The following is a 16,035-nucleotide window of genomic DNA, read 5'->3' as shown; positions in this document are numbered from 1 at the left end:
CTTGTTTCAGATTGCATATGAATGAATAAAACAAATAGGTTCTCTGAAGCTTTTAAGGAAACTGTAACTCAAAAATCTCAGCACAAACATTATCTTAAGTCATCGTGTCCTCCGCCTCAGGCTGGAAAAAAAACCGCTAGATTGAAGGAGCCAGTGAGAGGTGGGATACCATTAACAAAATGTGTCTCACCATTTGAGGCAAAAATAAGGGTAATTCATCGAGTGGCATTTGAGATGTCGGAGTGTCACTCCCTGCATCAAAAAACACTTAAAGTGAGAGGTATTTTGCAGCTGACGTGGGGAGAGGAGCACAGGTACTTTTCTTTACTCACGATCCTCATGATGTGGGTGAGACACTCCAGCACATAAATGCCAGGGCTCTCAGACCAGAGCAGGGATGATGAGGAGTAAAAGGGCTTATATAAAAGCTCTTTCCCAACTATATGCCATATTTCCATTAAAAGACGTTGTGCCACAGGCTTTTCTCAGCAGTACTTTCACACTGAATACGAAGGAGGCTTGGAATAGGTGGGTGTTACAGTCTGAATGACCGAGCTTCATCCTCTCTGAGTCCCCTGGGTACTCATTAGTTTTCTATAAGAGCTCAGATGTTGTTTTTAGATTATTTTAAAGGCACAGTGTAGTGGAAGATAAATGAAGAGGGCTGTTGTTTTTCACTTGTCCACTTCTTAGATAATAATCTTTTTTCTGAAGAGCAAGAAAACCTAGTTATATGGCTTTTTCATTTGAGGAAAGTTTTTAGATTGATTGCATGCATTTCTGCTGGCACATACTACCAGATCAGTTAGGGAACATCAGGAGACTTTCACACAGGCCGGACTTTATATGGTTATGACCCTGATAACATGACATGGATATGTGTAACATGCCAATGTAGTGACCATCATCTTTATGTCTGTGGAGGTTCTCAGTCATCCAGGTCATAGTCATTCAAAGCTTAATCCAAAAACAACTGGACTTGGTTGAAGCTCATGCTAATCAAGCTTTGAATCCTCGTCTTTAGTTCCAACTTATTTTCACTATTACCTGGTTGCTTTAGATTAGACTTCCACTTTGTTTCCTCAAGTCACATTTACACTGACAGAAGGAGAAGTAGAAACGTTGTATTTTTTGGTTCTTTCTTTAACCAGCCCAGAAGTTATAATTTCCCCTTGGCAAACAGAAGTATACATCAGATTTTAGATATAATCCTACTAGACAACAACTGCATGACTTCAACTTCCCCATCAGTGAGCTTCCAACTTGTTCTTTTTCTGCAATGTGACATTTAATATCTCTGAAAACATCTGCACACTAACTAAGCCACTTGTTCTCAAGTGTTGTATTTGAGATGAGAGAACTGAAAGTGATAAAATGCTAACTCATTTCAAGGATTAAGGACTTATTTTTAAATCACTAATTAAAGTTTAAGACAATAAAACATACGAAGGTGTGACCAAATGTTTTAACTAATCTTTTCAGCCATTTTGAAAACATTGCATAAAGACTCTCAAATTGAAATAGCTGCAACAAATTAGAACTACAAACATCACTATTTAACCTGCTAAATTTGTCTATTAAAGCTGTACATAGAGTGATTAGAGACTGATCAAAGGCTACTAATATGTAGCTTGATATTTAGCAGACACCTGATGTGTTCAATAGCTACAAAGCTACCTAGCATGTTTCCCAAAAGTTGTTGCTTTAAGCTGAGCTACTGCTCTATCTTGATATTCAGTCAACACACATCATGTCTCGTAGTAAGAAAGCTATTCAGCATTCATAGACGTTTTTCTTGGTGATGAAATAACCTTTAATGAAAGGGAGCATGGTAAGTGAAGCAGAGATGCACTGAGCAGTGAAAACTCTTCATTTCTTCATTTTTGTTGGTGTGTTTGAAGGTTTTTCTGTTTTTCTCAAACTAACCCAGGGCGCTTTTAATAAACCGAGACTCTTAAATGACCCCAAACAGCCTCCAAACTCTTCTATCTCCTTATAGGCTTGATGCAATTACTGCACAAGCATCGGCATGTTTGATATCCACAAACTTTTTATTTATGCCTTTGTTTCCATATCCTGTGTGCCTGTCTGCTTTTTTATAATCATCAGTATTCTGGTGATCTCTTCAGTTCCTTCAGTCCTTCATAACATGTGACACAGTAAACAAAGTTTCATCAGCATTTATCATCCTCTCTCTTTATATTCAATTCAATTCAATTCAATTTATTTGTATAGCGTCAACTCATAACAAGTGTTATCTCAAGACACTTTACAAAAAGCAGGTAAAATACCTTACTCTTTGTCTGTTAACATTACAAAAGAGCAGGTAAAAAGACCTTACTCATTGTTATGTTACAAAAAGCAGGTAAAAGACCTTACTTATTGCTATGTTACAAAGATCCGGCCTATCCATCATGAGCACTTTAGCAAAGCAGCAAAAGTTACAGTGGTAAGAAAAAACTGCCTTATTAAAAGGCATAAATCTTCGGCCGGATCCCCGGCTCATGTTCTGGCAGGCCGTCAACCAACGATCTTGAGGAGCCTAAGAGAGCTCAAGAGCTCCCAGAAAAGTAGGTGGTTAGTGACTGAGATTTACAGATAGATACATGCAGTAATATGATGTACTGTATATGCACAGAGAGAGAGAGAGAGGAACTCAAGGTGCCAGTTCCCCCGGTAGTCTAAGCCTATAGCAGCATAACTAAGAGCTGGTCTACACCAGCACCGGCCCTAACTATAAGATTTATCAAAACGGAAAGTTTTAAGTCTATTCTTAAAAATACACTGTGTCTGTCTCCCGGACCCCGGCTGGAAGGCGGTTCCAGAGGAGAGGAGCCCGATAACTGAAGGCTTTACCCCCCATAGTACACTTAGAGACTGTAGGTACCACTAGTAGGCCTGCATTCTGGGACCGTAATGTTCTCGAGGGACAGTACGGCACTAGTAGCTCCTTAAGATAAGATGGTGCCTGGCCATTTAGAGCTTTGTAAGTGAGAAGAAGGATCTTGAATTCTATTCTAGACTGTATAGGGAGCCAGTGCAGAGAAGCCAAGACAGGAGTAATGTGGTCCCTTTTCCTAGTTCTGGTCAGTACACGAGCTGCAGCGTTCTGGACTAGTTGAAGAGTCTTTAGAGACCTGCCAGAGCACCCTGACAAAAGAGAGTTACAATAATCCAATCTGGAGGTAACAAATGCACGAACTAGTTTTTCTGCATCATTTTGCGACAGGATATTCCTGATCTTGGATATATTACGAAGGTGAAAATAGGCTGTTCTTGAAACTTGCCTGATGTGAGAGCTAAAAGACATATCTTGATCAAATAGAACTACTAGATTCCTAACAGTGGTGCTAGATGCCAGGCTGATGTCACTAAGGACAGTCAAATCACTAGAAAAAGTCTCTCTGAGGTTCTTAGGGCCTAGCACAATAACTTCTGTCTTGTCTGAGTTAAGTAGCAAAACATTTCTGGTCATCCAGGTCCTAACGTCCTTAAGGCACGTTTCTATCTTACATAACTGACTGGTGCCATCGGGCTTCATTGATATATAAAGCTGAGTATCATCTGCATAACAATGAAACTGTATGGAGTGTTTCCTCATAATATTTCCCAGAGGAAGCATATATAATGTAAAGAGAATTGGTCCAAGCACTGAACCTTGTGGGACTCCATGGCAAACTTTAGTGTGCATAGAGGACTCATCATTAACATGTACAAACTGAGATCGGTCTGATAAGTAGGATTCAAACCAACTTAAAGCAGTCCCTGTAATTCCAAGTAAATGTTCTAGTCTGTATAACAGGATCTGATGGTCAATGGTGTCAAAAGCAGCACTAGGATCTAACAAGACGAGCACAGAGAGAAGTCCCCTGTCTGAGGCTAGAAGTAGATCGTTTGTAACTAACTCTAGAGTAGGCTTTTTAAGTAGAGGTTTGATTACCGCTATTTTAAATGCCTGTGGTACATAGCCTGCCAGTAAAGACGAATTGATCATATCTAATATAGAGTTGCTAACTAAGGGAAAGACTTCCTTAAACAGCTTGGTTGGGATTGGGTCCAAAAGACAGGTTGACGGTTTTGACGCAGAAAAAATGGAATATAGCTCTGAAAGGTCGATTGGAGAAAAACAGTCGAGACTAATATCTGGTCCTGGAACTGTCTCTGCCGTATCAGACGTATCCGCACCAGGTAAGGGCAGGAGGTTACCAATTTTGTCTCTGATGTCTAGAATTTTGTTGTTGAAAAATCTCAGTAAATCATTACTGCTGAGGGCTAAAGGAATACAAGGCTCAATGGAGCCATGACTCTCTGTCAGCCTGGCTACAGTGCTAAAAAGGTATCTAGGATTGCCTTTGTTTTCCTCGATTAGAGAGGAGTAGTAGGCAGCTCGAGCGTGACGTAGAGCCTTCATATATCTTCTATGACTATCCTGCCAGAATAAATGAGATTCTACCGTTTTGGTTGAGCTCCATATTCTTTAAAAATTCCGCAACGTTTGTTTTAGAGTACGGGTTTCTGAGTTGAACCATGGAGCCACTATCCGCCGCTTGACAACCCTCCGTTCCAGGGGAGCAATCGAATCAAGAGTAACTCTCAGCGAATCCACTGCACTATCAACAAACTGATCTAGCTGAGAGGGACTAAAGCTATCATAAGAGTTTCCAACTGGGTTGAAACACGGTACTGAATCAAAAGCAGCTGAAATAGCTTCCTTAAATCTAGCCACAGCACTATCAGACAAACTTCTAGAGAGCACACCTCTTCCAAGCAGAGATAATTCTGGCAGGACAAAGTCGAATGTAATAAGGAAATGGTCTGATAGAAGAGGATTTTCTAGGAAAACTGTAAGGTTATGGATTTCAATGCCATAAGCTAAAACAAGATCCAGGGTGTGGTTGAAACGATGAGTAGGTTCGTTTACACCCTGGGTGAAACCAATAGAGTCTAATAGTGACATGAAAGCTGTGCTAAGGCTATCATTATCAACATCCACATGGATATTGAAGTCACCTACAACAGTTATTCTATCACTGCTAAGGACTGAATCTGATAAAAATTCTGCAAATTCAGATAGAAACTCAGAATATGGGCCAGGAGGACGGTAAACTACAACAACTAGAACTGGCTGAAAGGTTCTTGAGACTGTATGTGAAAGACTAAGAACAAGGCTTTCAAAAGAATAAAAATTCAGCTTTGGTCAAGGGTTAACTAGTAGACCAGAATTAAAAATAGCTGCTACTCCACCACCTCGTCCGGTGTCTCGAGGTATATGAGTACAAAAATTACTGGGAGGAGTGGATTCATTCAAACTAACATATTCATCTCGACACAGCCAGGTTTCAGTCAAAAAAAGTAAATCAATATGCTGATCTGATATCAGATCATCCACTAAAAGAGATTTGGATGCTGGGGTGCGCTGGTGGTGCAATGGTTAGGGTGCGCGTCCCATGTATTGAGACTCTCGTCTCGAGCGGTAGGCCCAGGTTCGCTTCCACCCGTGACCCCTTTCCACATGTCATTCCCCGCTCTCTCTCCCTGGTTTCCGACTCTATCCACTGTCCTCTCTCTGCATTAAAGGCACGAAAAGCCCAAAAATAAAGTCTTTAACAAAAAAAAAAAGAGATTTGGATGCTAAGGACCTAATGTTCAAAAGTCCGCAGTGAATCTTCTGATTTTTTAGCAAAATCATATTCGTAGTTTTGATTCTAATGAGATTTTGACGATTTACGCCGTTTGGATGACTTATAAAAACGGGTCTGGGCCGGGGGACAGACACAGTACCTATAGTATAACTACAGTTAGATTCAGAGTTACAGCTATAGTGACTGGGAGACAGATCTAAGGGAGGCGCAGAGAAGCGTGTAAGACTGCAGCTCTGCCTCCTGGTCTGAACTCTGTCTTGTTGTCAAGGTTTTGGACTAATAACCTCTGCTATGTTTCTAGATAATAGAGCTGCACCGTCCAAAGTGGGATGGATGCCGTCTCTAGCTAGCAGACCAGGTTTTCCCCAAAAAGACTGCCAGTTATCTATGAAGCCCACATCGTGTACTGGACACCACCTCGACAGCCAGCGGTTGAGTGATGACATGTCATCACTGGTCTGATTTGGGAGGGGTCCAGAGAACACTACGGAGTCCGACATCGTCTTAGCACGATGGGACACTGGGACTTCTATAAAATCCCAGTGTGTGTTCACTGCAGCTGTGAGACTTTGAGGTGAAACGTGACCCGACTTTGAATCCTGGAAGGTTTTGTTGTTGACAGTGTCAGTTGACAGTTTGACTTTAAAGAGTCATTTCAGATTTTAGGATGCTTCACTTTTCTCCAGATCCTTTAGTGTAACATGTATGGTGGCCGGTAGGTGCAAAGGCTCGGCACAGGGCTGAGAAGGTGTACATTAAGACAAACGGGCAGCATATTCAGAAACGTGGCAAACGCAAACATCCAAAACAAATGAACGGCTGAAACGTGCTGCTGAAGTCGAAACAACTGCAGTTACTGCCAAACTTGCTGCAAATACATAAACAGAACCCTGAATCATTCTTAATTATGAAGCTAAATTACCATCAAGCTTTTCCTATTTATTGCCTAGTATTAGCTTATGTCAAAAATGTTTTGTTTATACATGAAATGAAGTCATTCTCATCAGATATGTTTGTTTATGTTATCTGTGTATATAAAGAAAGTCTTAAATATCTGAATAGATCAGTCTCAAGAATGTGGTGTTGGTGGAGAAATGTGTTGTTGCATTGTTGTGGAAGTTTGCGTTCTATTGATTTAGCATTTCCCAAGGAACACAGCATTTGATTATTAATAACAGTAAGCACATAAAGAAAGGATTCAAGACAACACAGAGTTGGATCAAAGCCTCCTTAAAGATCATTGTTAGAGTGGCCAGACCAACAAGAGTCCATGTGATATGTGCTTTAATCTTTGTGTCAAATTCTCAGAGTGGAAAATGACAGACAGATCTTCAATCTCTAGATATGGGACTTTACTACACTTTAAACTCCATAAAATACTTTATTTTTTAAATTCTGTCTACAGGAACATGAGCGAGTTCACCAGCCGGGCCCGTCACCCAGCTCCCAGAAACCCCGAGTCTTCAACTGCTCCTCCTGCGTCAAAGCCTTCGCCAAGCGCAGCCAGCTGGAGAGACACAACCGGACACATACAGGTACGAGGATGATGGCGCAAACTCTCACAGTGATGTCATGACAAAAAAACAACAACAACACAACAATATGATTTAATCAGATTATACTATTTGAAATAGTCTTAGCATGATCTGATATCATCTTTTAGAACCCCAAACTTTTTGTGTGTGAAAGCTCCTGTGAGGAGGTTTTAGCTGGTTATGGAACAGACTGATATTAATATTGATTCCTGTTTATGAGCTACAAAAGAAAACAAGACCATTAGCATCAAAACTGACTGATTTGATTTTACTATTAATGTCTGAAAACGCTACCTTGGAGTAGGTGTCAGAGAGATTTGTTTGAGTGTTAAAAGCAGGATGATAAAAAAAATGGGTTTTTTTACACATGTAAAGGACAAAATCAATAAAGAAGTAAGAGGCTTTTCTTTGTCCACTGTGGAGCACCAAGATCGATACAAACCATAAGTTCCTCAAGTTTCCTTAAAGTAAATCAGTATTTGTATACAAAATCATATGAATAGTTTATAGTTTAATAATTTACATTTAATAACACACAATTCTGATCATCATTATTATGTCGTCAAAGTTATGAAATGTGTATTTTATCATTCTTACAATAATGTCTATTATTCAAGTTTTAAAATGTCACTTCGGTGACAGTGGTGAGAGGAAGTGTTTGTGTTGTCCTGTTCTTGTCTCGTCTTGTTCTGTGACTGTTTGGAATGCTGTTGGAAATGTTATACGCTGCTATCTTCTAACTGTGCTGTTTGTCCTTTTAACATGGACCTTTCCTTTCACACACCCCCCCCCCCCCCCCCCCCAAAAGGCTTCTGTCTTTTGCCAGGCCGTCGTTGTAAATAAGAATATGTTCTGAAAGGCTTTATATGTGATTTTTTGATCCAGCAGATGTCGCCCTTGAGCACTAGCATGAAACCAAAACAACTCGTGCTGCATTGTTGTGTTAGCATGCTAATGCTAGCAATCTTTATTATGCTCGTATCTTCACACTGCATGTAAATTTACCTGAAATGAGCGTGATCTAGAAACACAGTTAAGCAGTGAGTACAGTATGTTATTCTTCTTTTCTCTAGTCCCTCAATTAAACAACTTTTATACGTGAGGGGAGGAGTCAGCCGGCCGTCCAGGCGATGTAAACAAAGTGAAGATAGGACTCTGAAAACTCTGAAAACATCACAGACAGTGGGACTCGGGTGTTACACCCATTGTAGACAGTCATGACTCACAGAGTTATTTTCAGAGGATACACTTGATTTATATTACATTTAAGTGATAAAATCGCATGTAAAGTCTTTAATGACCTGCCTGGTTAGATAAAGGTAAAATAAAATAAATAAATAAAATTATCAGGGGAAGGCTTGGGCAGCAAGTCTTCAAACTTTAGACAAACATCAACTGTGAAATAAGGATGAGCTGACTTCATTTCAATAGTCAAAGGTCAGAGTCACTATGGCCTGAACTTGGTCCTATTCTTGGGAACATCTTATATAAGCAACGCCTGAAGGGGTTTCATAACATGTGTTTTTTTTTCAAACCATCAAAGAGGAGGACAAAAGTCTCTCGTGTGAACCTGTTGGTCCTGATGTTGTGAGACGGGTCTACGGACAATAATCCGCAGAGACACACAGAGTAATGGGGACTTTTTCTGTTCCTATATATGATTCCAGCCTGACCTTTCCTGTTTAATGTCAGCCTACTTATCCCATTGTTTTGATTTGTTTAAGGGTAATGTCATTTTTCAAATATTTCTACTATATATATATATATATATATATCTATCTATCTATCTATCTATCTCTCTCTCTCTCTCTCTCTCTCTCCCCCCCCCCCCGACACCATAATAACCACAGCTTCACTGTCAGTCTGTGGGAAACACAGTCGGATGTGAATGCCTGGAGGGAATAGTTTCAAATTCTGCACAAATATCTAATATTGATTCAATTTTCCAGATCAACGGTCAAGGTCACTGGGAGCCCTCTGTGGGAACCACTGCATCTTTGTGTGCTGCTGTGTGGAAATACACTGAGGCGTAACTCTAGTTTATTTTAACGGTGTGACTCCATAAGTGGTCACCATCAGATGTTTCAACTTTCTCTCTATAGATTTAGCAGGCCTTTAGAATCCCTTAGAGACTTTTATTTCTGGGGCAAAAAATCCAGAGGGGAAAGTGTGAAATGAGTTTGTGCTTTAATTTCTTCAATTATCAAACCATTTATTTCTCTATTCATTTCATTTTCTTCTATTTATTCTAATGATAATTTCTTTCCATAATTACTTTTTTAGTTTGTACAATAGTGAGTCCTTCAGGTCTCTATAGTAACCTCGCTCCTTGTGTTATATCATCAGACTGTGAAGATTTAGACAGATGTGTGAATGAAGAGAAACAATTGGTTACCATGGAAACATGTTGAATTCTGCAGAATGCATTCTATATCATGCATGAATGTGACATCGGCCACATGGGTTAGGGAGAAATACATGTGTTCAGAGAAACATTTTGGGCGGGCAAGATAAAGACTTTTGAAATCAGTTTGCTCCACTTTCAGGGCATAAAGTGTTTTCTGAAATAACAGATATTGTTTCTGCAAATGTTCACTGGTGTCTTTATTTTCACATCAAATGAGCATTGAGTTGTAACGACATGTTTAATGTGTCTACATAAACAAAGAGTCCTGGCCCTTAAAAGAAGGGAATATGAAATGAGGAAGCTGCACCAGTGATTTGATATCTATTGGCTATCAGCTCCTCCGGCCAGACTCAGGTCATTCTCTCATGCAGACACGGCTAATAAGCAGGGGAGAGGCCTTGAATGCATCGTCTTGCTATTTAATCCCAAACACCCTAACATGATTATCAGGCCTCACTTTACATAAAGAAACGGTTCTGTTGGCCTATTTCCATTTAAATAGACTGATTTTAATACTGTTTGAGAGATTCTGAATTTACATTGTGTGTCATCTCCTCTCCTCAAAGCATCAGGGCTTTTTTTTCTTCGTGTTATTCAGTTCTTCTATTGGAGACTCATCACAAAGGTTTAAGGACAAACCCATCCATCCCTGTTCCTTTTCTACATGTTTCACTGTTTGTTGCTGCTCTTTGAGAATGTGAATGAAAAGACAAGTCTTGAAAAGGGAGAGTGACGGTTGTTATCCAGCCAAAGATGGCGTATTAAACAGGAGCCTTTCTTGGTTGTTTATCTCAGATCATTTAATATGTGCACAGAGTTGTTTAAAGGTGACTTACTGTTATATTAAAAGTTAGCAAAGATTTATTTTGACATTTTTAATAATCAGCTTATTAACATAAACTTGCTTTAGAGAATAAAATGAGACTTTTTATAGTTTTATTATTATTATACTGACGTCCAACTGCAGAGGTAGATACTTCTGGTTTACAGGACAGAGCCTGACAGCATTTATAATTAGATAATTAATTATAAAAATGGTAAATGGATTTGAGCTTGTATAACGCTTTTCTAGTCTTCTGAATACTCAAAGCCCTTTTACACCGCAGGTCACACCTTCCACTTACGCACGTTCACACACTGATGGCAGAGGTTGCAATGTAAAGTGACCATCAGAAGTAACTAATCACATTCATACACATTCACACGCAGCTGATAAAGCAGCGGGAGCAATTTGGGGTTAAGTCTCTTGCTCAAGGACACATTGGAGCTGGGGATTGAACCCCCAACCTTCCGGTTGAGAGACCACCGACTCTACCACTGAGTCACAGCCGCCCTTAAACTATTTCCTCGTGATAAATGCAGAAAATGAAACCCACACATCAATAAGTAATACGAAAGAAACAGGAAATAGACAGAAAAGAGATCAAAGAGAACTCGAGGCGTTAGAGTGTTGAAGTGGTTTTGCACATAAAACTTCAATTGCACGACAAAATGTAGTTCTCAACAGTATCAGAAGAGATTTATACAATTTTAATGGCAAAGACTGAAGACCTTGGATGAAATAGAAATACACTCCCAAACATCATGCACAAAATGGATTCACAATGTATTTCCCTAAAAGCGTCACATTCAGGAGTTGGTGGATTCCCCACCTCTCCTAAATGATATGTCAGGGAAAAGTCAGCAGCAGACTTTGACAACTGAACTAGGGTATGGCTGTGAAGTAGAGCAGAAAAGATGAGTAAAAGAAATCAAATAACGTCTCTGGTTCCACCTTCAAACACTGAAGTATTTGCTTCTTCCCTCCATCCTCTTTGCAAATAAATAGAATTGATTTGGGTCTGGACTTGCTCGTCAAACAAAACAGGGCCGTGAAGGACATCACCTTGGAGTCTGAGACGTTATGAAAGGCATAAAAAGGGAATCGTTTCACACTGAAAATGTTGGTTGCAGCCCTACTTTGAAGAGATTTTAACAGAGCATGTTGTCCTTGTGGCTGTTTCTGCAAGGATTTACAAAACTATATAGAAATCCCCTTGAACATTACAATGTTTATTCATGTTAACATTTTGAAAATACTGGAAGTTCTTGAGGAAGATGTTGTATTTCAGTGTTTGCCACGGATGACTAGCCCCTTATCTGTACCATTTGATTTTTTCCTCAGTGTCCAGATACACACAAAGTATGTATCTGTATCTGTGTGTGCATCCTGGGAAATAGAAAGTTTCTCATTCTCCTTTAGCATCAGTGTGTGGTTCATTTTCAAATCATCCTGACAAGAACCTTTCATATTAACAATATGTACTAAACACTGATCTGTAAATGTCTGAGCACAAATGAACACAGAGTGCATTATGTACAGCTGGGAATGTGTGTGAACATGTGGGACGACTGCAGAGCACTTTTCATTTAAAATCATTGAATAAATGAAAGCACAATCATGTTTATCCTTATTTGGAGCTCATGACATGTACAGCTCTGACAGCATAGTAGTTTGTTTTTATTATTATTTGAAATTGTCCTATCACATATAGTCTAATAATTCAGTCATGTTCTTTGGAATATCAAAAATACAACTTTGATAATCACAGTAAATCTGACAGCATCGTTTAAATGGCCAAGACATCTGAGTGCAGCAGCATTCTCTTCTCATGTGTCCGTTGGTTTTTTGTGTTTTTTGTTGCAGGCGAGCGTCCTTTCAAGTGTACTCAGTGTGATAAGGCCTTCAACCAGAAGAGCGCTCTGCAGGTCCACATGGTCAAACACACTGGAAAGAAGCCCTTCAAGTGTGAGGTTTGCAGCATCAGATTCACCCAGAAGAGCAACATGAAACACCACATGAAGAGAGCGCACGGCTACGGTGAGCAGCATCACACTAATTCACACTCTGCCTTTGCTGTTATTCTCGATAAAAAGGAATAGCTAATGTATTCTGTGTAGGACATGGACATTATAACAAAATCAACAAGTATCACCTATCTTGGCCTCTGTATCGTGATACGTATAGTATCATGAAGTTGAGGGGAAAAACCCAGCCGTAGAACCTATTCAACTTTCAGTATGAAGAGTGAATTTGTTTTTCACTTCTGTGATCAGACAAATGGAGAGGACAGATCTCACAGTAGCTCCCTCAATGCGACCGAAATACTCAAGTGGGATTGAAAAGAGAAAAAAACACCTGCTTGTGTTTGTAATAGAAGTCTGGCTGCTTTTCTGAAGCAACCATGCAAAGATTTCCATTTACACCTTTTACACCAAAAGCAGGAAACAGTTTGAAGCCTCTCTGCGAACATGTGGGCAAGGAAAAACTTCAAATGCTGGAGAAAAGGTTCAGTATATTACATGATGGCGCCTCAGAAATGGTCTTGTGTTGCGAAGGTTTTTTAAAGTATGGCAGGAGTTTGAATTATTGCGCATATGCAATGCATATGTACGGCAAAACTAGCAACATAATTTCTCTGCAGTAGCTAATATCACCACCACTTTGGTTCACACTGAAGTATCAGATTATGTACAGGTGGGGATGTTTTCTTTGTGCCATCAGCTGGTCAAATTTCTTAACTCATCCTGGAAAATGTCTCAAAATCTTTAAATTGGATTCGTAGGACATTTTATGCAGACAGTGATGGCTCCCAGAGAACGAGTTACATTTCCTTTAGTTATCCAATTACTTTTCAATCTGGTTACAAAAGGGGCGCAGGTAGCCTAGTGGTTAGTGTGCACGCCCCATTTACAGAAGCTGTAGTCCTCCAAGGGGGCGGCCCTGGGTTCAAATCCGACCTGTGGCTCCTTTCCCGCATGTCATTTCCCACTCTCTCTCTCCCCAAATTCTGACTCTGTGCTGACTCTATATAAAGGCATAAAAAGCCCCCCCACTCCCTAAACATTTTTTTTAGATTGCACAGAAACTTCAACATCATTAAAGTTTTTAAGAACCGTCCTACAGAGCTGCTTGCATATTTGTAGACACTTGTCTCCTCAATGTATGATTTGTGACTCTGAGAATAAATCATGCTTTTCATTTGTTGTGTTTGTAACACAGTGCAGGTTGTTGCGTGGCTTTTAAAATGATTATTCCTCTGGAATATTTCACAGTTTTATGTGATTTCATAGCATTGGCCTTGACAAGTGTTGACAGGAGAATTAATACAGCTTCACTGCTCAGGATAGTTGCAGAATGTCAAATTGTACTTAAGCTGGAACAGTGCCATCGAAGCAATCTTTTTTATTTTAAGTACATGAAATATCCTCCTGTTCGTTCTCTTTCATGCTTCTAGGAGCACACTAATGCTCTATCAGAATCATGAATATGTGTTTCAAGGGTTTCAGCTGCAGAGAAGTAAGATAGCCAAGATAATGAAATGACTCCCACTGTAAAACTGAGTCCAGAGTGTGGCCTGCAGCTGGAGATGAAGCATGTCTGAACCTCTCAGCCTGTGCCAAAGAGACTTATTGTTATTTAGTGCTGAATGTACAATGACACGTGGCTCCTATTCAACACTCACAATGAGCTTATTCCACATCTGTCTAATCATGTAGTTTATGTAACAGGCAGAAGAGAAAACGGATAGGAAGTGAGATATTAAAATCAAATGTTGGAGAAGTCAGGAGGAGAAGAAATCGCAATTGGATGACAGCCACAGGCAACTCAAATAGAGTCCCAGCTGCTGGAGCGGCTCTGTTAATGTGTGTGAATGGCCTTCTGGTTTACAAACGAGTGATTCGGAAATGTCAAACAGGGCTTAACTTTTTCACACTCTTCTTTTTTCTCTTTCTCTCTTCAGGTCAGGTCCACGATGTGTCCATGGGGGAGGAAGAAACAGCCACACAGGTGGAAGTAACACCTGACCTTGACCTGGAAGTGGTTCCTGAGTCATCAGAACACTGGCACAATGTCTTCCCCTGAACACAAACCACACGAGTCATACATCGATATGATACCGTGCCAAAACACTTTCCTCCCCTGGAAGGTTTATCTGGTTAGAAAAAAGACGGATGTTACTGAAGTTCTGCTCCTCTGTAAATGGAGGGTTTCACACCCAGCAGCAGTCCCTTGTTGCTGATCTAAGCTGTGGAGTTAGGGGGATCTGGTTCCCTGTGATTGGCTTAATGACATTAATCTGTTTTGCTGCTGTCAGTCGGTCATGAATATGGTGACCTCTGGAGAGTTTGGACTTAATAAACACAATCATCCCATAGACTTCTCTCTTCTGGATGTGCAGGTTATTCCCATATTCCAATGCAAAGCGAGGAAGCAGTATTCTGAGAGTCTTGTGTTTAACTACTGCAGAGCTACAAACAACTGCACTGTTGTCATTAACTGCTATGTAACACATCAGAACATCATTTTTTAACTGGCCAACCAGATTTGTGGCACTTTTTCTTTTCTTTTTTTTTTACATATTTATAATGTACATATTTTATTTTGAAGTGAATATCATTTTAAACATATTACATGTTTGTTCTAGTTCAAAACAGAGCCGGAATGTTTGTACCAAACATGCTAAGCAACAAGCATGTTGCAGTGAGGCTTGTGAGTGAATATGTAAGCACTGTGTTTGTTTTTCATATCAATGAGACCCACAGCAGCAACATTTGTACTGTGATCCATTCTGTAAATATGTGTAGTTAGATTCGATATATTTTCTGATGAACCAGCGAGACATGAATTTATTTGGAAATATGTAATTTGAGCATAATATTGCATTTGTTATAAGGCCGTGCCAATGTACAGAAGTAAGCAGTTTTTTGCTCTTTTTTTGCAGCTGTATTTTCTATTGTCCATAATGAAGTAAGAAGATTAAAGTAATTTTTCTACTAATTTAAAGTTTCATATCAGTCTTTTAAGGATTTCTCCTCTAATTGGAGAAGAGTTTCACGCTTTTGAAAATGTGTTGATTCACTTCCATGCTGAGTAGGATTCATACACAGCTTATATCTGCATCAAAGGTTCCCTTTGGAGAGTACAAATATCAGGAAATGAGTAGCTTTGCTTAGCTTAGCATAATGAATGGAAGTAACTCCCAAGAAGACTTCTACAGTGGAGGAAATAATTATTTGATCCCCTGCTGATTTTGTAGGTTTGCCCGATTACAAAGAAGTGAGCGGTCTATCATTTTTATGGTACTTTTAATTTAACACACAGAGACAGAATATATTTTAAAAAGTCCAGAAAAAAAACATTACATAAAGTTATAAATTCATTTGCCTTTGATCGAAGGAAATAAGTATTTGATCCCCATGCAAAACATGACTTAGTACTTGGTGGCAAGCACAGAAGTCAGACGATTGTTGTAGTTGGTCACCAGGTTTGCAGACATCTCAGGAGGGATTTTGGTCCACTCCTCTTCACAGATCTTCTCCAAATCCTGAAGGTTTCGAGGCTGTCGCTTTGCAACTCAAACTTTCAGCTCCCTCTACAAATCTTTTATGGATTTAAGGTCTGGAGACT

General features: G+C 39.7%; 1 protein-coding gene across 1 annotated transcript in view; it reads left to right on the top strand.

Moving 5' to 3' along the window:
• The window catches only part of LOC109984324 (zinc finger protein 236), a 65,308-nt gene extending 49,903 nt beyond the window's left edge, over positions 1 to 15,405 (top strand). The window contains exons 30-32 of the mRNA XM_020634431.3: positions 7,048 to 7,177; positions 12,271 to 12,444; positions 14,369 to 15,405. Coding sequence (XP_020490087.1) covers positions 7,048 to 7,177; positions 12,271 to 12,444; positions 14,369 to 14,490 — 426 coding nt within the window. The 3' untranslated portion in view covers positions 14,491 to 15,405. The remainder of the gene's footprint in view (positions 1 to 7,047; positions 7,178 to 12,270; positions 12,445 to 14,368) is intronic.
• Positions 15,406 to 16,035: the final 630 nt, after the last annotated feature.

The sequence above is a fragment of the Labrus bergylta genome, chromosome 8 (genome assembly GCF_963930695.1).
Source record: "Labrus bergylta chromosome 8, fLabBer1.1, whole genome shotgun sequence".
NCBI classification, from domain to species: domain Eukaryota; kingdom Metazoa; phylum Chordata; class Actinopteri; order Labriformes; family Labridae; genus Labrus; species Labrus bergylta.
This window is presented reverse-complemented; position numbering and strand designations above follow the sequence as displayed.